At 36.0% G+C, this 23,057-nt stretch overlaps 1 protein-coding gene across 3 annotated transcripts in view; it reads left to right on the top strand.

Annotated features, from left to right (window-relative positions):
* The window catches only part of ARSA (arylsulfatase A), a 34,985-nt gene that overhangs the window by 6,139 nt on the left and 5,789 nt on the right, over positions 1 to 23,057 (top strand). The window contains exons 6-8 of one of the 3 annotated variants that reach the window (XR_011919516.1): positions 494 to 621; positions 2,435 to 2,537; positions 15,412 to 15,509. Coding sequence is in view for 2 of the 3 variants with exons in the window: in XM_072402007.1 (XP_072258108.1) it covers positions 494 to 621; positions 2,435 to 2,537; positions 5,163 to 5,485 (554 nt within the window). In the remaining variant the exon portion in view is untranslated. Of the gene's footprint in view, positions 1 to 493; positions 622 to 2,434; positions 2,538 to 5,162; positions 7,501 to 15,411; positions 16,149 to 23,057 lie in introns of those variants that run through there. The other 2 variants (XM_072402008.1, XM_072402007.1) reach the window with 2 other exon arrangements.

Consider the following 23,057-nt stretch of genomic DNA (forward strand, 5'->3'; position numbering starts at 1 on the left):
CTTTCCAGACCATTTTGGTGTAAAGAGCATCTTGCCACTGGTGTTGTTTGAAATACTTCAATACTGATCTGAAATTTGAGTTAAATTTGTCTGCACAAAAAGGGCCTTTAATCTTATTTATTGATTTCCCTTATGTTGTAAACTTTTGGTGGGCAGGTCTTTTCTATATCTGTTTTATCCTCTGCTATTTTGTTATTCTGAGCTATGGCAAAGGCAATATGACCAGTAATTTCAGGTTTCCATTTTTTGTAACCTCCAAATCTTTTTTTGGTTTTGAATGTTGGTTTTGGGTGTATTTTTTTTTTTTAACCAATAGCTAAAATGTAAAGCATGGAACTTTTGATATATAGATCCATAGTCAGTTTACTTTTATAAACACTAACTGTTGCAGCACAGTATTAGTTTGTGAACATGTAAAATGTAGCCTATTAATATACTGTATATTATGACCTAGTCCATTGTAAATTTTGTGCTTCTCCAATGACCATTGCAGGCGTGACCTCCGAGCTGGCCAGCACACTGGATATTTTGCCTACCGTAGCAGCATTAGCAGGAGCTAAGCTTCCCAATGTCACGTTGGATGGATATGATCTAAGTAAACTGCTTCTTAAAGGTGATAAAGTAAGTCATTGTATGAACAAAACTAGAGGACATTATTTAAGTTAATGAGCAACAGCAATTTAGAATTTGCCAATGTTTCCCAACATACATGTTAGGATATAGGATGTGAAAGGTCTGATTGGTCTAAGGGGTCCTGTTCGCCATGGGTTGGAGCCTAGAATAAAAGTGTTAATTAAATCTCCTTATTATGGCGAACAAGTATTCAACCTGATAGCAGCAGTAAATTCTGTACCTAGAACCTTTAAAAAATCCACAAAATTATGAATATGTGATGTCTGTTGAACTTGACATTTGTAAATTCATTATTTGGTTTAGAATCCGGAAAAGCAAGATATAAGTAAATTTAATTCAGCTTTAAAGAGGGCTTTAGAATGCTTGCTAACAATAGCACACCTAATATTCATAATGGTAAATTATTGTAAACATTTGAAAAAAAATGCAGAAATATTTTGAAACAGGCCGTGATTAGTTTCACCTGATATTCTCAAGACACTTGTCATTTGGTAATACATGCAATTTCAGAAACCCTCCTCCTTATCTATCTTATATATCTACTGCCCCTCCCTTACCTGGCACAGGTCATAAGGATACCTATACCATTACAATGTTTCATGTTGTTTGTTTAGTCTCTACTTAACACCACAGATTAGTTTGGGCTTGTCTCTGTCAAGCTAGATAATGATACGTAGACAATATATGGTGTATTCATGTATGTATGGCACAACATGTTATGAAACTTTATGCTTGTACAAGGTTCATTATGGGATCAATTGTTCTATTTTCTCCCTCATATCTTTTCACTGTTGAGCAGTTTATTATGGCTTTTTCTTGAAAGCTTTTTCTCTAACTTTGAGCTCTATTTATAAAGCAGGGATTTCCTTCAAACATTCCCTGGGGTTGACCTGGAAAGTTCACCAGAGAATGTCCGATTGCATGCTTTATAAATAGAGCCATTCGTGCTCTTTTGTGTGTGTGGTATTCTGTAGACTGTACATTGGGATGCACATGGAGAGAGAGCTCAGTGTGTATTCTCTGCATTTCTTGGTATTGGCGGAAATGAAATGTGGGCATGTCTGGAAGTTACAACATCCTGGCATGGCCAATCCGGAGGGCTGAAGATTCAGAACCCAGAAAAGGGTCTCCAGCCACCTTTGATTGTTCAGCACCTATTTCTGATTTCTCTATAACAGAATTTCAATGAAATTCAGCAATAAGAGTTAGGGCTGCTCATAATGACCACTGCAGGTTTTAAATCACACCAAGTGAAGTGCAGTCAGACTAGTATTATGTAAAGAGTGGGCTTTAAATGTTTGTATCCTTAGGGGAGCATGTCTACATCCTTGTTTGATCTGCAGAATAATTATGAATTTTTTTTTGCAGTCAGAATTTTTCATGTTTTGGTTTTAGTTGCATTTGTTTTCCACATGAGGCCATCCCTATTGTCATCTATGGCTAAGAGCTTCCACTATGACTCATTATTAGGAGATCAGATGTGCTGTGGAAATCATCATGTTATCATGTGTGAAAACATTTTTCCGGTTGATTGTCAGTATTGAGATTGTTAATGTTTCATATTTTAATTTTATTAGGACCTCCTAGTATAGAAACTCTTGTCAAACTCTTGACCTTTCCATATGGTCAGTGGAACATGAACCAAGATAAATTTGTAGAGTATAATTCACCTGCAGCAATTCAATCAATAAAAAGGGATAAAGGCCCTTTTTTTTAATTAGACACCATACCATACTTAGGGATTTATGTCATTCAATGCTGTATTAAATAAACATGGAGTTTTGCATTTTTTTTATTTTAGAGTCCAAGAAACACTTTTTATTACTACCCACCCACTATTGATCCAAACCGTGGCATCCATGCTTTGAGAATGGGGAAATACAAGGCCCACTTTTATACTCAGGGTAGGTATAAGCACCTGTACTTCTCATTTTGCGCTGACTGCACTGTAGTACAATGTTGGTGGGTGTTCCTGCCAGTTAGTCACTACACAAATTGCAATAGGATTTATTAAAACGGTCACCAAGCTGTGCCCAACAACATTTCATGACTATGCTGTTTATGACTTATTGTGCTCCTTTCATTCAAAATATGGAACTGTTAGTAAATTATTTTCAGTAAGTGGTGCACTACAAATATTATTTACAAATTATTATGCGGCAATTCAAGAACCAGAAAAGTGCTATGAAAGGTTAGACAAAAAGGTTTTTGCAACATATATATATATATATATATATATATATATATATATGACTAAATTTAGTGTAAAGGCAGCATTTTGTTATCCAGAATAGTAAGTAAGACATTGATGTAAGGTTTGAACAACTGCTAAAAGTTTGTATCAAAAAGTAAGTAACTTTGTTAACAGAGAAGAGGGTAGCAAGAAGGACCTAAGTAGGGTAGAAGTTTGTAGAAATGCTTGCCTAAAACTCACATCTAGATCTTCAGCTCAGCCCAAAGATCAAATGTCTTTAGAAAGAGGTACTTTTAAACAACTTCACCTTTTTTTAACAATTAGGCTAAGTCTACACAGACTATTTACCCAGCTCTTAAACGTCTATGTTTGAAATTTTCACCATTGCTAATATATGCAAGTTATTGAGATTATTCTTATTAGCAGCTTTAGAAAAGTCTTGGAGCTGTGCGTGTGATGAGGTTATGAGTGAGGAAGTCATTAGTAGGTCATTGGAGGAGCGAAAAGAGAGGCTAGGAGAGTATTTTTCTATAAGGTCAAAAAGGAGGGATTTGAAGGCAAAGCATAGAAGCTTGCATTTGATTCTCAGGTGAAATAGAAGCCAATATAGAGAACTACAAAGAGATGTGGCAGTAGAGGAGCGGTGGGAAGGATGGATGAGTCTGGCTGCAGCATTCATAATAGATTTGTAGAGGAGAGAGTCGGGTTAGTGGAATACCAGAGAGGAGGAGGTTACAGTAGTCCAGATGAGAGATAAGAGCGTGTACAAGGAGTTTGGTGGCCTCTGGGGACAGGTAGGGACCTGGAAATGTTCTGAATATGGGGGGTAAATGAGAGGGCAGAATCGAGGGTGACGCCAAGACAACATGCCTGAGGGGAGGGACGAATGACAGCATTGTTAACCGTTAGGAATATGTCAGGAGGAGATTTGGAATTTGAGGGAATATTTGCCACATTTGACCTGTCCACAGCACCTGCTTCTTCCTTAGTGTATTTTTCTTCTTTTTTTTTTTTTTTTTATAATAAGTAGAGAAAGTTGGAAGATACCAGTAGGGAGGGATAGTTAATACAAAATAGGTCAATCCTAGATAGTGCCAAGCCTATATTTAAATACTGATAATGAGGAAAGGGGAAGAGGGAGGCCTTTTGTAAAATAAATAACTTTTATTAATGAAATCTTATAATAACATTTGTGCAATATACAAAAAAGTTAAAGTTGTATAGATCAATGGATCATTTCAAATTATATGATGGAACCTGTGGCTACATAGCATTGAGAAACCAGGTAAACTTCATATAGTCTCTTCCTGATGCATTTCTCCTAATTTGGCTACCTCAGGGGATATAGAGACTTATATTATTAGAGATAATATTTTTATCAACATGATTGTTATTTTTTTTTTAATTTGCATAGTAGTTACATACATGATGTGTACATATACAAGAGGGTATATAATCAAGAAATTATAATTTATAATACATTTATGGTATAATGTTTGCAAAATTAATACATTGAATTATAAGTTAGAACATGGTTTCAAAATAATATAACTGTATAATGTTTAGCAAAATAAACTATCGCCATTTCAATATCAATGAAACTAATAATGAAAAAAAGTAAAACTTAGTTAAGCATGTAATGTTTCAAAATGACCAAGATAATTAAATAGGGGTCTAGAAACAAAACCCTATTGATGTGTGTTTGCAGTACTTTGGGAGAAAAGTTTTTGTCTAATGAAGGAAAAGGTTGTAAAGAAAGTGTTAATGACATCATATACTAAGTAAGCCAAAGTAAAGAGTAATGATAGGAGGGTGAAATAAATTGTTTTCTAATATCACCTCATCTTTTCCAAATTAGCTACTTTTGGCTTTCATATTAATTTATATTGGATTGATGTGTATTAATATCTACTGCAGTATTTCCTAATAAAGGATCCTATCAATCTTTCAAACCCCCAGAGCAGCCGTAAGACACCTAAATAAGCGTCCATTGAAATCAATAGGGGCATTTGCAAGTGTTTATAAAAGCTTCCATTGACAACAAATAGAATAGTTTACAGGCTTTTAAAGGAGTTTTAAAAAATCAGCCCATGTAGATTTGGCTTTATACAATAGAGCCATGTTACCATTTTTACTATGGTAAAGTAAACTACTCTGCTTATTTAGCTATAATTATATGATAACCAGGTTTTTTATCCATGTTTTTGTCATATGTTAGCAATAAATTGGGATACTATAATACCTATTTCTTTTTTTTTGGGTTGGGGGGTTGTCCATTTTCCACACACTGTATTATTTTTGATGCAATGGTTTTATTTTTAATGTGTTCCAAAAGGAGCATTTCACAGCGAGACAACTCCAGATCCCGACTGCCACATAACAGCACTGTTAACTGAACATAACCCACCTCTCCTGTTTGATCTTGATACGGATCCTGCAGAGAACTACAACTTGTTAAAGCCGTTCATCCCCAAGGACCTGGAACCTATTTTGACAGAAATCCTGAACGAGCGTGACAGATTCCATCAGAGTATGAATTATGCACCAAGTGAGACAAACAAAGGCAAGGATCCTTCACTGAGGCCATGCTGTAACCCTGAATGCACTCCTAAACCAAGCTGCTGCCATTGTTCAGTGCCTTCTGTAAATGAACTATAAATCTACCTGTTGTAAATAATAATGCAGAAAATTCTTACTTTTAGTTTCCTACCTCCTGTTATTGTCTTTTTTGTCAAGATTTGTCTTTTCTTTTTTTTAGTTCTATTTTCCAGATAATATTTTTGCCCTTCTAAAACAGTGTTGATTAAGCAAATTTCGATTCTGTCCAACTAGATCTCCAAATGTATCTGGTCCATTGCCTTTACCCAGAAATCACCACTAATATTCAATACCTTTTAAAGGGATTAACCAGAAATACAGTTTACAAATAATCCTATGGGGATCATCAATGTGTATTGGTCAATATTTGTTGATCAATAAACATTATGTACTTTTTTTTTTCTCTGTCTCTTTCCAAACTTAATATTCTTATATATAGTATTTGGGTCACCAGATCAGGTTTTTGTGCAAAATTATTTAATCTTTATAGAAAATTACTAATTGTCTTCAACAAGACTAGGTTAAAAATGATCAATGTTATACCCAAGAAACTGTCTCCGCATTATGGACATGCACTATAGTATATAGTAACTAATGGTATAAATTTAAAGCTGAATGCCAAGAAAATATAAAATACAAATAAATACAGCTCTGTATTTATGAATCAATCCTTTAATGATTTTTTTTTCAACCAGTGTAACTGAATTTGACTTGATATTGATCATCTGTACGATTGTTGTTAAAAAAATGACATTAAATGGCTATCTCTGTTGTTTAGTGATTCAGGAAGATGGATCAATAAACAACCATGTGGGATTGCTGTACAGATGCTATATTTTCATAAGCAGAGTTTTATCTCTGTTGACAAAAATTAACATTTGTGCACAACTTTAGAAGGGAAGGGTCTGAAGCCAGAGCCAATCTAGTGTACTACATACAACTATGCTGAAACAAGGACGGTAAAAGGATGGATCAGGGGGCTGACCTAATATTTCTTATTATTCATTTTATATTCAGTAGACTAGCGTCGGTAAGGTGTCACCACTCTATTCTTTCACCTGACTGTGCTGGGTAAAAAAGTGTCTTCCAGCTGGCTGGGATGTAGGATAGGACTTTGTAGATCCCGGGGATTAATGGCTAGAAAAACAAAATCTTTAGCACGTTTTCTTTGTGTTTGACCTGTACATTTAGTTATTGTCTAGAGTTTGTATCGTAAAATAGAACTTTCATCCTTATTACAGTTCTGCTCCTGACACAATGCATATCCATTTTATGATATATTTTTTTTTTATTCACTTATCAATATTCTGGTTCTAGTCAATATTACTCTTCATTAGCAGTGCCAGACAGCCACACAATGCTGGAGAAGCTAAAAGAAAAAAAACAGACAAGTCAAAAACTGGAGCATGCATCCATGTAGCAGTCTGCTGGCAGACTTTGGTTTACACTTTGGTTGGTTTTTGGTCCTTGTAGCGATAACAATTGCTACGGTTTTACAAGTCGTTTGCAGTTGCTACCGTTTGTTATCCTTACAAGTATTATGGCTCCATTGTATTCTGACATAGTATAGGTAATCCAGCTCCAGGATAGCCAAGGGCGAGGGAATGTGAAACATGCTTGAACCTCACTTTACTTATCAGGTAACAGAGTTGTTTTGAATGTGAATATAGAATGTGCAATAGAAGAGACAAGTGAGTTGTTTTGTTAAAGCAGTTTAGGTTGTTTACTCTTTCCAAAGGATTATTTGTTCAGTGAATGTGGTGAGACATTTGCATAGAATACCTAGTTACATGCAAGTGAAGTCAAAATTACTAGTGTTCAAGGATATGGTATCCTGGTTTCAGGTGCAGTTGTTTCTGTAAATTGTTCATCTACTAAACTAAAATTTTATTTTTTAACGATAAAGAGAATTTTGTTTTTGTACCAGTACTAACAGAAAATGATACTGAGAGAATAACATGATGTTTTTTTAATCAAGTCATGAGATATATTATCAACATGTACACTGTGATTAACCTTGGACTCTTTGTACCTTTAGCATTTGATTAGTTTGTTATAAAGTTTATGATAAATTCTGTTTCAGTTAACTTATATCTTATCATAACTATTGATTTCTGATAGAACTTCAAAACATGCAAGTATTTTTATTGGCATGGTATTCTGTACATATTAACACAAGGTCAGATGGTCGATGTAACATATGTGTTGATGTAACATATGCACACTGCTAATTTACCTAATTGAAGATCATTCTCGGGGCTCATGTGATGGTTGAAATCAATGCCAGCTAAAACTTATGTTGAGTTAATGGCACATTTATCATCTCAGCTTTTGTTAATAGTGCTACAGTTCTAATCTACAGTGTATCCACAGGTAATAAGTGAATTCTAAGAGACTTTAGTGGACATAACTGAACTGTGTGTGTATAGTTTTTTTTCAGTGGTGCACAAGCCAACATTAATGTTTAATGAATTATGAGGAAAAATATTATTTATGGGAATGTGCCCATTTCATGGGGAAGAAAAACATAGACGTTATTTATGTTTGTGAATTAAACTATTTAGGGGGATGGAATTCCGTTTCAATTATCCTTCGTTTGAGATGCTCCAAAAAGTACTTTGATATGTCAATATTCCAACAACTTAAGGCTGCTTACAGAGTTTCATATAGGTGCTTGATTTTGCAGGACATTCAAATTTCTGTGCAGACTTTGTCAGTATATTTTTTAGGTGTAACCTATTAGTGATGCTATAGGTATAGTTATACATTTTTGTCATCATCAGGGTTAGGTTCAAGTTAAAGGTTATTATTGTGGTTAAGCTTGGAGGTTGGGCTAAAGCGTTATATATAGTAGCAATGCTAAGGTTGGGCTCAGAATAAAGCTCAATTCTACACACCATTTAGAAGATATAAAATATAGTTTTCCCTTAAAGACTTCTTTACAGCGATTTCCTTTTATTTCAGTCCTGTGGTATCAGAAATGCTTTAGTTTGGGTCACTTAAGCAACAGCTAGTGGGTGGGACTGGCAAGATGGCCAACATGTCCAGTGCACCATGCCAGCAACTGCCACCCTCTCTTGTCACCATTCACAAATCCCTCCCCACTTCTCCACCTGACTCTGAATTTCTTCTGTCCTCATCTGAAACTGTTTCCCCTTTTTCTGAAACTTCTGCTTCCCTCTTCTTCTGAGACATTTCTCCTTTTTACCACTCTTTGCTGTCATGTAGCGGTATCATATCTTATTTAAGCTGCGTACACACTTCCAATTTTTATCGTTCAAAATGAACGACGAACGAACGACGAACGATCGATTGGGCAAAAATCGTTCGTAAAAAAAGTAACCAACGACGCCGACGAACGAGGAAAGTCGTTGGAAATGAACGACCGGACCGGCGGATCGGATTGGACGACGATCGTTGACCATCGTTCGTGTGTACGATCGTTCATTGATCGTCCATGGTCTGAGCATGCGTGATGAACGAACGTTCCTGCGGTGCACGTAACTTCCTGTATCATTCAAACGATCGCATCTATTGTGTGTACAATATCTACGAACGATCGTGTCGTTATCTGTATGTACAGGATCGGTGCTATACGATCGTTTGCAGATATCGTGCAGGATCGTTCGTCGTTCGTTTACCAACGATAATAATTGGAAGTGTGTACGTAGCTTTACTCTACAGCCTTGCTGGGAGCTGTAAACATCCCAAATTTGTAAGCAAAGGACACCAAGCATTGCCAAAATATATACAAATGATAATGTGGTCTTTTTTTCTAATTGGGCTTATGGATAAATGGCTAGAAAAAAAAAATTGCCAAAAAATGAGCAACATATGATAGGTAAGGGGAAGACAGAGTTGATTAGGACTGAATATGTTAAACAAAGAGTTAATAAAGGTTTAAAAAATACATAATATGTTTAAAAAAATTATTTTTATTTTACTTGTCAAAGTATTTTAACTGGCATCATTCCCTTTTTTGTCTGCTTTAAAATGGAGCCCACTAATACATTTTAATGCTCATGCCAATGCAGCCGTCTAACTTTTAATACCATTTTGAACTGTGAACCTGTAGAAAAAGTAATTTATGGAAATCACGTTTGATACAGCTGTTTAATTAATATTCAAATATTCTAGTGAATATTCCATTCAGAATGATGGTGATGTTGGTGTTTGGAATAATTTGAAAAGTGGATACTATGACTAATACTATAGGAATATTGAATAGAAGTCGCAGTTGTTGTAAAGTTTAGCATAAACATTTGAGTTGTTGATGAGTCTTAATCAGCTTCTTTTTTCTTGTAAGATACAAACCCAAACTTTGATTCACGTATAGTGTTGGTAATATACCTGCAGAAAGAAGAATATAACAAATTAGCAATAGGAACTAGCTAAGAACTACTTTTATTATGATATACACATGTTAGTTTAGCCTTTGCAGGTAAAAAACTCAAAAAATTAGGCCCAACTGTGGCCAGGCTCGGGAAATTAAAATATTTACATGTTCTTAAAAGTCAGTACATACTATGTATATCATATTTTTATAAGAAGCTCTAACTGATCTCTTTAGCTAAAAGCACTATGGAGCACTTCATCTTCCAAGTTCACCATTGAACAATTCATCTTCTGAGTTGGCAGTAAAAACACTAAAATTCTTCTCTAAGCCAGCTCAGCAACCTTCCATGTGACTTTCATGCCTTCAGCCTTCTTTTCTGTTATATGCTTATTGTACGAACCTTTTGGGGTGAATAGCTGGACAATGCCTACTGCAAGAGGTTAGTGAGTGCTTGTCATTAAAACTTTTTTACTGCATCTTTTAAATGTTTAATAAAGCTATGTCTGGCAGGGGCTAAAGTTCATATAGTCAGAAGAATTTCAGATGATCAGCCAAATCCAAGGCCACCAGATTTAGCCTGACTAAAAGTAGGAAGCTGGGAAACAAAAAAGCCAGAGAGGAGGGTGAGGAAGTGTTAGGACGTTTTGTCTCTAACAAATGCGAGGCAGAGTGCTAGGAGAGGCATGAGTCTCAACAGTTGTTTGTCACTAAGTATTACTCGAGTATATTAATGAAGTTTCATTTGAGAGAAACTCGGACAATGTAATGTTTTTTTTTTTTTGTTCTGACGACTGCCACTGTGGGTAAAAGGACTGTGGCATATGTGTGCTATGCAGTTCAGGTTCTACTTACTATCCCTAAAGCACATCTTACTGTTAATGCAAAATGCCCATGCTGCACCACATTCTTCTTCTAACGATGCGTCCAGTCTTTCATAGTCCTAGTAGCATCCTAGATGTCAGATGCCTAATTTTCCTATTCTAAACTATTCCGAATCATTTACTCTCCCATCTGCACAAACTAAAGGTCGATCATTCTGTAGCGCCAGGATTAAAGCTTTAATAGCTTTTTTTTCTCCTTGATACCTGAATTGAGCTCTGAATACAGGACAACTTTGAATTTCTAACATGATCAACAGGTGTTTTTTACCCATATTGAACAAATATAACAAGACACCTTCAATGGTATATTTTAAAGACCTTGAAAAACTAAGTGAAAATTCAATATTCTGGCCGAATGATAACTTTGTATTATAGCTGCCAATGTTTGGGCACCTATTAAGTGCTTAATAACATCACTATGGCAGAAAGCGTGTCACCAAACATTTTCTCTAGCCAACTTCATGTTTGTATATGTACATTTAGACAGATGCACTATATGTTTAGGAGCTGGCCAAAGATTGTTTAATAATATTAGTCTGGGAAATGCAATTAAAGGGGCTCCATACCAGTTGCTGGTCATTTACATTTAATTTCCTGAAATCAATATAATATATATATATATATATATATATATATATATATATATATATAAAAGCAGCCACTTCGCCACTCCCAAGGCACTGCTTGCATTTAACTACTAGATTCTATCACAGTGGTTTCTATCACTAGAGGAGGTAGGGGCTGGCAGAAGGAATCACAGAATCTACCGGGGGGCAAGCATTCAAATAATCATTGTAGTTGAATTTTTCAGTGGCTGGGGAGCAGAGCAGAGGCATATCTTATGCTGGTATGTAAATAAACCTATAAAATAGCGATATCCAAGTATCATGACCTTTAATTGTGTGTACTAAAAATATTACCTATTGTAATGATTGCTATTTTATTTGCAATGCCAGGTCTCAGCACACTTGAAGTTAATCTCCATTAAATGTTTTGATTCTTACAGGTATCTTCAATATGTATCATGTTATTCTGTATTGTATTCTGCATTGAAATACAGCAGCAAAGTAGATAGTATTTACCATAAAGCCCTGACTATCATACCATCAAACCTAACCGTCCTCATGAGGCTGTGCTCTCAACAGCTTCTGACACTCAGCATGACATCTGTAAATGCAGAAAACACAGGTTCATTGGCTGATGAGACAAACTAACAAGACAGATCTTCTCACAAATCCCTGTGGAGACCGTACAGTAAGGAAAAGTCAAACTGTATCAAAGGCAAGAGTAAAGATGACAGAAGCAGCCGGATGAAGAACTAGGTCACAGGAGAAAGTCTTGTAACTCAGTGTCAGTGTGCGTTTTCTTTCAGTGGAATTTTAGAGTCAATTTTTCCAGTTTCTGACCCACATTTTTACTATTGGTGATTTGTGGTAAGTTACAATGAAATGCTCAGTGAAATCTATACCTATAATAGTAAAAAGTCTGTACACATCTTTGATCTGAAGTGGTCCTAGGTTTAGCATTTTTGTGTTTTGTTGGGCTATTTGAATTGTTGTAAAAAATGGTTTGTATGTACATCCTTTTACTTAAAGCAGTTGTAGTCCCATAATAAAACCTCTGGAGACATAGATGGTCATTAAACTAGTTAGCCTAAGTAGGAGCCTAGGGCCGGGTTAATGTCCAGGGGGTCCAGCTACAACTTTTTTGGTCCTGCAGTAAACCAAGGGGATGTCTCAACTAGGCAAAGCTCTATTCCCCCCTGTCAGTTTACAAGGGAGGGTGTTGCTCTTGCAGACAGTTGGTGTCTAATGGAGCATGCCATGTCAATGCAGAAAGTGCAAATGTGGTGGCTCCTCTGGAAAATGCCTAAAAATGTAAATTGTCTATGGAAGATCAAAGCTGCCTTGCCTAGGGCCCCATTATACCACTTTTCATAGAGATGAAGTAAGGAGTCCAGGGCAAAGGGGTTATCTGATTCTCATCTGCTGCTCTCCAAGCACTGCTCCCCAAACACAAATGGCAAATGCCCAAAAAAATACTTACCTTGGCCCAGATCCTTGGTGCATTTAGGTGGTACAGGTGACCTCTGAGTGTTTTTAGGAAATTGTTGGGACCACAAAATGCTGCTAGAATCTAGCCCAGCCCTTTGGAAGAGAACATTATGGTGGGATTTCAAGCTTTCAGCTCTTGCCAAAAAGCACTTCTGCCTCTTGAAAGAGCTAGAGACAAGGTAGAGACAATGCAACCTAATAGCTTTTTAAGGCAATTTGTGTTAAGGGGTTGAGGGACTAAAGAAAAGCATACCTGGAAGGTTTATGCTAATAATTTCACAGAGTTTCAACTTTCACCCACATGGGTCACTATATTCCGATAATTTGTTGCAATCTTGCCTTGCAGCACTAGAATCCCAGATTAAGATCTGGAAACTGGTTGCATGGAGTTCCTGTGTTCCCCTTTTGTTTGTGTTGTCTGTTAATTGGTTATATTAAAAAAAAAAAGCGTTAGGGACATCAGATTGTGAAGGAAAGTTAGTGGCATGACTATGTAAATCGCTGCATAATATGTCAGTGCTTTCTAACTGATAATAGAAGTTAGTTAATTTTTGAAAAGTATGGTGTGAAAAGGGGAGAAACTGAAACACATTTAGGTTGCCTGTGCTACTCACCTATCCCCAATCCATTGCTGGGTGCCACCCTCTTCATTCTTATATTCTTTCTAATTACAATCTTCGGCTATCTTGATTGGCACCCACAAGGGATGTTGGGATTGCCGAGCTAAATTGCATGCGCAGCTCAGCAAAATTTAACAGCTGGACAGCCATCAGGCAGGTAAAATGAATGAAATACTGCAGAAGGGACATTGATTGTCCTTTTTGCAATAATCACCTGTCTGATTGTGTATTTTTCAAAGTGGGACCTAAGTTTTACTTTAAAACTCTGAGTCTTAAGTCAATTCAAATACTTTTTTTACCTAAAAAATTATTTAGATATTTGTTAAAACCTCCAATTAATAGTTGCAGTGAATTTGAACAGTTAATGTTATTCCTTATGGATAAAAGCCTTGTACACATGTTAAATTTCTGTCGCTGGAAAAAATCTTTTATGATTATTTCCAGTAGGAGAAATAGTGAGTTCACAGCGCTGTTCTGTGATGAGGAGGGAAGAGAAGAAAGTGGCACCCCGCTGGGCTCTCCTTTATGCAATGGTTCTATTTAATGTACAGCGCTGCGTAATATGTTGGCCCTATATAAATCCTGTTTATTAATGATAATAACAATAATATTACATGTCCCTTCTACAATAAAACATACCTGCCTCCCTTGCCTGTTCCGCATCTCTCCTGGTTGGCTGGATGAATGAACTCATGCGTCATTCATGTCATTCCAGCCTGGCCAATCAAAAAGATCTGGAATCAGAAGAGGACTGGGTAAGGAGAGCAGGGACAGGTGTGTTTAAAGGACACGATCAGGCAATTGTTTGTTTTATTGCAGAAGGATCATTGCTTGCCCCTTTTGCAATAAAGGACCTGCCTAGTTGCATTTCTTTTTCACTTTAGTTCCACTTTAAGTCTAATTGAAAACAAAAAACAGAGAAAAGCGACTTTACTGCTATTGTTAGATAAGAAATACTAAATGTGCTGTTGTGCTATTTATGAAACTTTCTTTTAGTTCACAAAGAAAACAATAAAAAACAATTATTCTTGCATCTTTCTAATCAGACACTGCTTGTTGTTTCCTAAATGACTACTTTAAGGGAATATGTGTACTTTTAAAACAAATGAAGTCTACTTGACATCTAGCAACATTTGCCGATGTAAAGTTCAACTCTAAACACTTGCCAAAGGGGTAAAAAGCAGTTTCAATTCAAGTCTATGAAGGTAGTTGTGGTATACGTTTTACTACTGCATGTAGTTACTGAAAGAAATGTGCAACAATATTACTGCAAAGCAAATGCCTGAAAAAAAAAAAGGAAAAATTAACTTTCTTTGTTCCAATAGTAACCTTTTTTCACGTTGTACCATGCAATTTCATCATGACCGCTTTAGACTACATACACTCATGCATATTTCAATGCTGGAAACAATCATGATCCTTTCCAGTGACAAAGTGAGAGACAGATGAATGCTGTACACACAACACCGTTCTGTTCTATGGAGTAGGGAACAGATGAGTGGCACCCCGCTGTGCTCTCCTCCCTTGATTTGTATAGCGGGCGCTTCCTATAGGTCTGTCATGGATCCGTAGGTGACCACTGCACACATAACAATGTCATGCCCAAGACCAGCACACCTGTTTGTATCGGGCTACAATCATCTGATGTGTGTACAATAGTCCTAGTGTCAGGAACCATAAATTCTGAATTCTGTGCATTCTGTGGTCAGGACTGGAGATCACAAACTAGTAGAAGAAGACATCCTCTAGCAGGAAATGAAAAGCAGAATTCTTTTCTTTAGTCCAAATCAAGGGATATACTCTATGCTATTTACAATCTTTAAACATGATCAGCAGCTTTACAATTTGCAGTAATCACTGTGCATTAGTGCACTGCAGAAATGATCATATACAGGTCTTAGCACCTTAGACATTGAACTATTTAAATCTTTTCACTAAGCTATAATTGTGTGATATTTGCCATGGTTATTGTTATTACTATTTTGAACTGCATGAGTGTTATTTTCAGTTTTTAATTGGGTCTCGTTACTGAAAATGATCTTTATTGCATCTTCATAGCTTTGAACTAAATCTATTGTCTTGTTTTTTTTTCCAGCATTGACAGACAAATGCAGATTGAGTGTAAATAATCTGTAGTGTTTACAGTGGTCTGGCCTATGATCACAGCTGTAAAAGCACAGAGAAAAAGAAAAGGTAAAGATCATCAGAAGCCGTATAGTAATACCAGAACGAATGTGTTTTATTATTACATTTCTCCTTTAAAGAGAGGGCTGATCATCATAAAGCTACATGGTTAGACCTTTATAACCTCTAAATGGAGGAAGGTTTGGAAAGGGAAGCTGATGTAAAACAGTATCAAGCTCTATGCTCATCTCTCAGTCAGTTTTAGCTAAAGGTGACAAAGTCACAAATGCAATAAAATTGAAACAAGCTACAATGGAAGATGCAGTAAAGGTAAAATTTACAATGGCCATAGCCAGTACTGTTTGGGGGCGGGGGGGATGTTTTGTGCTGTATTCTGTGATGATGCGATTAATTGTGTGTATACAATGTATTACACATACAATAATATAATAAAACCAACAGGACTACAGCAAAGAATACAGCATTAAGTCAAAACATGCTTAACAAAGTAAAGGCTGAATGAATGTGTAAAGCGGAGAACTGATCAATTTCCCCATGTTAATAACAAAGCCGACTATAATACCATAAGCTGCAGAGTTGTTCTGTTTTCACAGAGGAGATTTTGACAGTACTCAGGAGAAATAAAGCAGTGTACAGGCTGCAATGTACTGGTACTCCTTATGCAAAACTATTTATTTGGAATAAAGTGTTTATCTCCTATTCAGTGCTTGTACTGATTTTATTACAAAAAAAAAACATAATTCGAGAAGTAAATAGATATACAATGAAGTGGGAAGAGTAGAGGTGCATACAGTTTGTATTTTAAGAGGCTTCATGTATATCATGAAACATTACAATTAGTTTACATTCTGTTATGACCCTCTGTAACAAATTATATCTGTATAGAGATTTGGAGGGTGGTTAGATTGTTGGTTGATAAGCCCAGCCATTCTCACATTGACAGGTGCGTCACTGCATTTATTAAAGAATGGGTTTATTGGTAATAGAATAGTATGATACCTTGTGATTGCTGTAGAATCCTAGGGCATCCTAAGGTGGAATTAAACCTAAAATTCAAAAAGTCACCAGGAGTAGGATGGTTTATGCAAAAAAAAAAAAAAAACGTTTTTGCAAATCTCATGTGACTAGTACTGATTTGAAATTGAGCCAATCAAATTGCAAATATAAAGTTTGGCTCAGTTTCAAATCAGCCAAATTGCATGAAATTTGCATAAAAGATGATTTTTTGCATCTCACTGACCATTCCTAAACAGGAGGTAGAGGTTTTTTGAGATGGAAACCCTTTTATTGGGTCCTGGTTGCTTTTTGTTTTATTGTTTACACAGCATGTGCCATTCATGCACGACTGATGTGCCATTCAGTGTAGAGCCCAGCTCCTTTCTCAACAGTGCCAAGAATAGATCTAGATGACAGAGACAATGTCACTAATTGTAAAGACGGTTGCAGTAGAGCTGGAAGACTCGGTGGTGGAGATGGCAGTTTTCTGTGCATACATGATGATCATGGCAAGCACTCACCCCCCACCAATTTAGGTTTAGTTAAGCTTTTGCTTATTTGGAAAGCTGCAAAGAGAGGCAAACCATTTTTTCCCACCTGGTCTGACTTGAGAATTCTGACCCTGATTGTCCCCTGTATATCAGTCATATGACCTCTAAAGTCACTTTCTTAAAACATGCAGTTTTCTTCCCAGTGTAGCTCTACAAGTAGCAAGTCAGTGCTTTAGTGTGGTAGGTTCTCTTTACATTGGAGATTCTTTTACTAGCAGGTCAATAAAAGACTTTAAACAGCTAAATGAGTCAAAGGCATGACTCATTTCCCCTCCATTCATATATGGTTCCATAGAGAGTTTTAAAGCCCAAATCCAGTCAAAACATTATTTGATTTTGGAGAGAGATGAGTTATAGTCAGCTTTTTATTGAGATCCCTAATAGATCTGTCTGATAGTGATGCGGAGTGCAATAAAAGCTTTCCCTTGCCTACGCTGCTTAAAAAATAAAGTTTCATTACTGTATGTGACCACGTTTGAGAATTGTTTCTATATTCTTGACTCGTTTAGATAATAAGAAATGGTTAAAAAAACATCAATAACATCTAACGGGTTCAAATGACATGGCTATGTACAGACGTTGAACAAATATTCCTGATCATTTCCAGTGAATGTGAATTATTGAGCACTATACACACAGCAATGTTTTGTTCTATAATACTAGAAGGGGGAAAAAAGAGGGAGTGGAACCCCTGCCGTGTTCTGCTGCATAGGAAGGTACAGAAGTGGCCCCCACCTATTCGTTTATTGATCCGCCAGGAGAGATATGTGAATAACGTCTGAGGACAGCTGTACACATGCTAGATTTATTGTAACTTGTGTACAGACTTATATTCAAGCAATGATCACTTGACCAGTGTTTTAAAACATGGTTTCACAATACATAGTTTTTAGCCTATTTTGCTATGCGTTTACATTAAACTAAATAACTGGAAAGCTTTGGGGTTCAGTACTTAGCGCATAGTAATTCCAATTGTCTTTACAATACAATGTCTGTAATGTGGGGGAGAGTGGGCAATTTGGGGGGGGGGGGGGTTGATGGACCACTGCAGAGAGACTGCTGTCGCTGTTTACAATATTGATAGGAAAAGTCTATTCTGCAGCTTTTAAAGTTTTTTTTTTTTTTTTTGCAGTGGGTGGAGTTAAAAACATTAAAGGAAAACTAAAATCTGCATCATGGTGGGTGGGCTCTCCCAATGAAACTATGCAGCCTGCAGTGTGCAGTAAAGACAGAAAAATTCCCACAAACTCTAGTTCTTAAGAGATTTGTTTAGTTCCGCTTTAACAAAGGACAGTAAGGCATTTAACAATGTACGTTTGCCTGCACCCTCTAGCTATCCATAGAATTTAACATAAAACTTCAAATGAGCTGTAATTTATGAAAAATAGTACAAAGCTACAAAAAAACATGCAGCGCTTTGCCAGGATCACTTTGTATTTCTAATAATGATGTGGCTGCTAGTTATACAGGAAAAAGCCGCCTCCTTGCCTTTGCTGTCTGTGAAAACAGGAGTAAAAAATAATGTGATACCTTAAATGCAAGCATCCAGTGATTTTCTGTTTGATTCCATATGGTTATCGAATCAGGTCCTGTGAGCAAGAGAATTCACAAAGAAACCCTGGCCCAGACCATTCCTTTCAATAACAAGCTTCAAAAAGGATTTTATGTTTATTTAATGTATTTTATGGAAGTTGTATATTACCTGTAAAAGCCTGCTTTGTGTAGGCATCTGAAAAGCTTAAGACTTTGCTGGGTGCTGCCATGTTGGATGTGAAATCAGGAATTTCAACTAGCCTCAAGTGACACTCTTTAGTATTCCCCTTCTCTCCTCCTGTGCCACCTACATGAAGTTGGACCTAGGCCAAGACAGAAAGTAATTAGACATTCTCAGAAAAGTAGGGAGCTACTGTGTGAAAGAAAGAAGGAGGCTGTGTTAGGGAGTTGACTTTTCGTAATTAGTCAAAATTGCTAACAAAGGGTACATGGAAAAGCTTGATTTGTTTGTGCTTTTACATGCAGTTCCTGGAACAAAAAAAGGTTGGTGATAGAGTTTCTGACAACCAAGGTGCAACACAATTGTACATTATATATTCTCAGAAACTATGCAGATCCACAAATAAAATTGTTGTGTGTATACTCAAGTATAAACCGAGATAGGCAGGGATGGGGTTTAACCTGAAAATACCATTATAAAAGAATCTTGGTTTATACTCAGGTCACACACTAGATGGCGCTGTGCACATTGACATGTAGATGAGTTTGCTACACAGATGAGGACACAGCACCATCTAATGGTGGCCAACAATAATGCATTATTATTGTTGACCACAGTTTTTTTATTATTATTAATAATAATAATAATAACAATAATAACTAGTATTTATATAGTGCCAATATATTATGCAGCTCTTTACAAAGTCCATAGTCATGTAACTAACTTTTCCTCAAAGGGGCTCACAATCTAATATCCCACCATAGTCATAAATCATTACCACAGTCTAAGGTCAATTTGGGGAAAGCCAATTAACCTAATCGCATGTTTTTGGAATGTGGGGAGAAACTGGAGTACCCAGGGGAAACCCACACAAACATGGGGAGAACCTGCAGATAGTGCCACTGCAAAAGCCAGAGTGCTAACCTCTGAGCCATCCTGCTGGCAAGAACAAGCAGCCCCCCTTTTTTATATTAGAAAAAGGTACGTTTTCATACTATTTCATATAAAGTCATAATTCCAATAATAGGTCAGCTTTATTTACTGTTTTGAATGTTAGCAGTGATTTCTGAAATTTATTCCCCATGTTCATGCTCAAGTCAATGTAGTTTTTCTATTTTTTGGGTAAAACTAAAAGCCTCCATTTATATTTAGACTGATTTATATTTGAGTATATATGGTGAATTAAACAAATGCATATTGCAAATAAACTATTTTCTTAGTTTATATGTGTTACACTGGAAGAAATGATGGCTGGCTTCTTTCTCCACCATTGCCAATTAATTTCAGTGGTCACAGAAGATGCATTCCTTTCCATCTCTTGAAGTAAATACTGTAATTCAATGGCTGTTGAAGGCTGACTGCTGAACTGATACAGATTGTCTTTGTAGTGGGCTCATGCTAGTGACAAATAACATGCTCATTCTACATGACAGTAAAATGCCTAGGTTCAGAGCTGTATAATTTTGTACAAATCAAATGGCATAATGCACAGCTAGAAATGTATTTTTATTGTACATAAAAGGATAAAAACATTCACAATAACGGCTTTTATTTATGATCTGCCTAAAAACAGCAGCATTTGAGTGCTTTAAAAGTTTGAAAAAAAATGCATTTTGAGAATGAAAAGTAACACAAAAAATTAAACTTATTAATTATTATTCATTGTGGTTGTTCTGTTCTATGTGTCTATTGTGCACTGTTCTATGTGTCAATGGATATGTGGACCTCCAATTGTCTACAGGTCATACACAGAGAGCCATTCTTTTGGCTAAGGAGTTCTGACAGCCTTATAGTGATTTCGTTTATATATTTATATATACATTTTATTTTATATATATTTATACATTTTTTTCTGCCCTGGACTATAAAATGCAACTTTACAAAATATTTTTAATTAAGAAATACTGATTATTAATATTTTAATTTTCATGTTGAACTAGAAAGTAAAAAGTTCATCTGCATATGTTTGACACCCAGATCTTAACTTGTGTTGTTGTTAAAATAGTTCAATAACTAAATCTATATTCCTTATACAAGTGTTTAGTCAGAACCATTTCTTCCACTCCCTGGCTGCCTATTAAATGGACCTAAACTCAGACAACCAAATCCTTCATTGTGGGACAAGTTATGAATGACATAGCCCTTACAGTAGGCATTCTGTAACTGCCCTGTTAATCAGAATCAATTTTTTATCTGTAACACAGAGGCCACAGCTGGTCTTGCATTGTATATGATGATGTTGAATTCCGTCCACATTTTGATGCTGAAGCAAGGGCGAGATGGACTGTCATGGGACTGATAAATAAAGTATTTATCTGCATTATATTCCCTAAACCTAAACAAGCAAATATATAGGGTTGCATATTTACCAGTTACTTTTTCATATCTGAACAATTCACCTTTAATAGAAAGAGACTCTAAAACGTTGCAGACTATTGATCTGGATGGCCCATATTTCTGTAAATGAATTTACAAGAAGCGATTAGGGGGAACATGATTCTGAGTATTAGTCCACAGGTATTTGTACTTTTTAATACTTTTATTCTTTGTTAAGTTGAAAGTTCCACATCAGGTGGCATGTTCAGCTGAATTTGTGCCTGAAATAACTCTGTATATTCTCAGCACAGCTGCCTTTTGACACTACAGTAGTTTGTTAGCAGGGTCTAGCTCTGGGGAGACATCAGCTGTTAAAAAATGGGCAGCTTTTCTAGCATTAGGTAAATCAAATCAGTTCTTTAATCACAACTGTAACAACAACTTTATCCTTACACAAGATAAGTGATTACATCCAATAAGTAAATAGAAGGTAAAGTTAAATTCGTTTTCACTCTATTGAATTCCTGACAAGCACTTTCTTCATATACTCTAAAGCTGGCTTTAGACAGACTTCAGAAAATAGTTACATTGGGGCTTTGGGACCAATATCTTTGTTTTTGTTGGGAACATCCCAATACTTTGGAAAGTAAGGATTACATTCACTAAAACACAAACTTTTGTCCAAGAAAAAGAAAGCAAGACAGAATTGAAAAATGCAGAGCTGTTTTCTATGATCTCTACATATAACACCGTAAAGCAAACCTGACAAAAAAGAATAATGGGGGCTGACATTGTTGATCTCCTTTTAGAAATGCTAATTAGCTGACTGTAATACAAATCCTCTAGCTGCTATACTTTCTGGATCACTGATCTGGAAAAGGTAGATCTGTAGTATCATAGTTTTAAGTTCATAATTTAAAATCTTGATGTGAAGTTCACAAATGTTGTATTTACCCACCACTTGCACTATTTAATGCTTACAGCTAATCGTAGAGGTCAGTTTTTTCCTGCTTTAGACCCGTTTGGCAGATCACATACAACTTTCTTTTAAGGAAAGCTATATGTACATTTAACAGTTACATATTTTTATGTTTGCCTTTAAAAAAAAAAAAAAAAGAATATTGGATTTCAGATCAGGGTTAATAAAAACTTTTTCTTGTTATCAATATATCCAAAAAATGTAATTGGTATTTCTTCCTAATGACCATGTGGATTAGAACATGCAATAAAGCACAGTGCAGTGTCACTAAGCAATAGAAGGAGTCGGAGTTTGAGCATTTCATACATAATATAATTGCTTGTATGTGAATTATTATTATTATAATTATTATTAATAATATTAAACAGGATTTTTATAGCGCCAACATATTACGCAGTTCTGTACTTTAAATAGGGTTTCAAATGACAGATACAGACAGTGACACAGAAGGATGATCCTGCCCCGAAGAGCTTACAATCCAAGTGGTGGGGGAAGTAACATACAATAGGAGGGGATATATACTAATTATTCTTTGATCTGAACCATCTCACAACTGAGATACATGAGCCACTGAATCTGCATGTACTCACTAGTATTTGTACATCAGGGTATCCTGGGTCTTGGGGATCCTATGACATGCGAGTAGATGTTTGAAGTTGTAAATATGCATATAAATGGGTCTTCTTTTATTCCATGAGTAAATTTACATTTTGCATTCTATTTTAAGGACATATCTAGTAAACTTATTGTCACCCTCATTTTTGCAGTAGTTGCTTTTTTGAACACCCTGAATTGTCTATTTTTATGCAATAAATTCCTAATTGTTCATATTAGATCTTACTAGCTGTGCAAGCCAAGACTAAAAAAGTGACAAATATAGGAGTAACTTATCAGGCTGCCTCCTGTCCTATTACTTACTACTTTGCCTTCAGTGGAGGAAATATGCATAACAATATTGCATAACAGATAGACTTTGTCAAGGATTTCATCCTACAACACTGTGGAAAATGGGTGGAAACAGAATCCCAGTAAAAAAATGC

Source organism: Pyxicephalus adspersus, chromosome 2 (assembly GCF_032062135.1).
Source record: "Pyxicephalus adspersus chromosome 2, UCB_Pads_2.0, whole genome shotgun sequence".
NCBI lineage: Eukaryota > Metazoa > Chordata > Amphibia > Anura > Pyxicephalidae > Pyxicephalus > Pyxicephalus adspersus.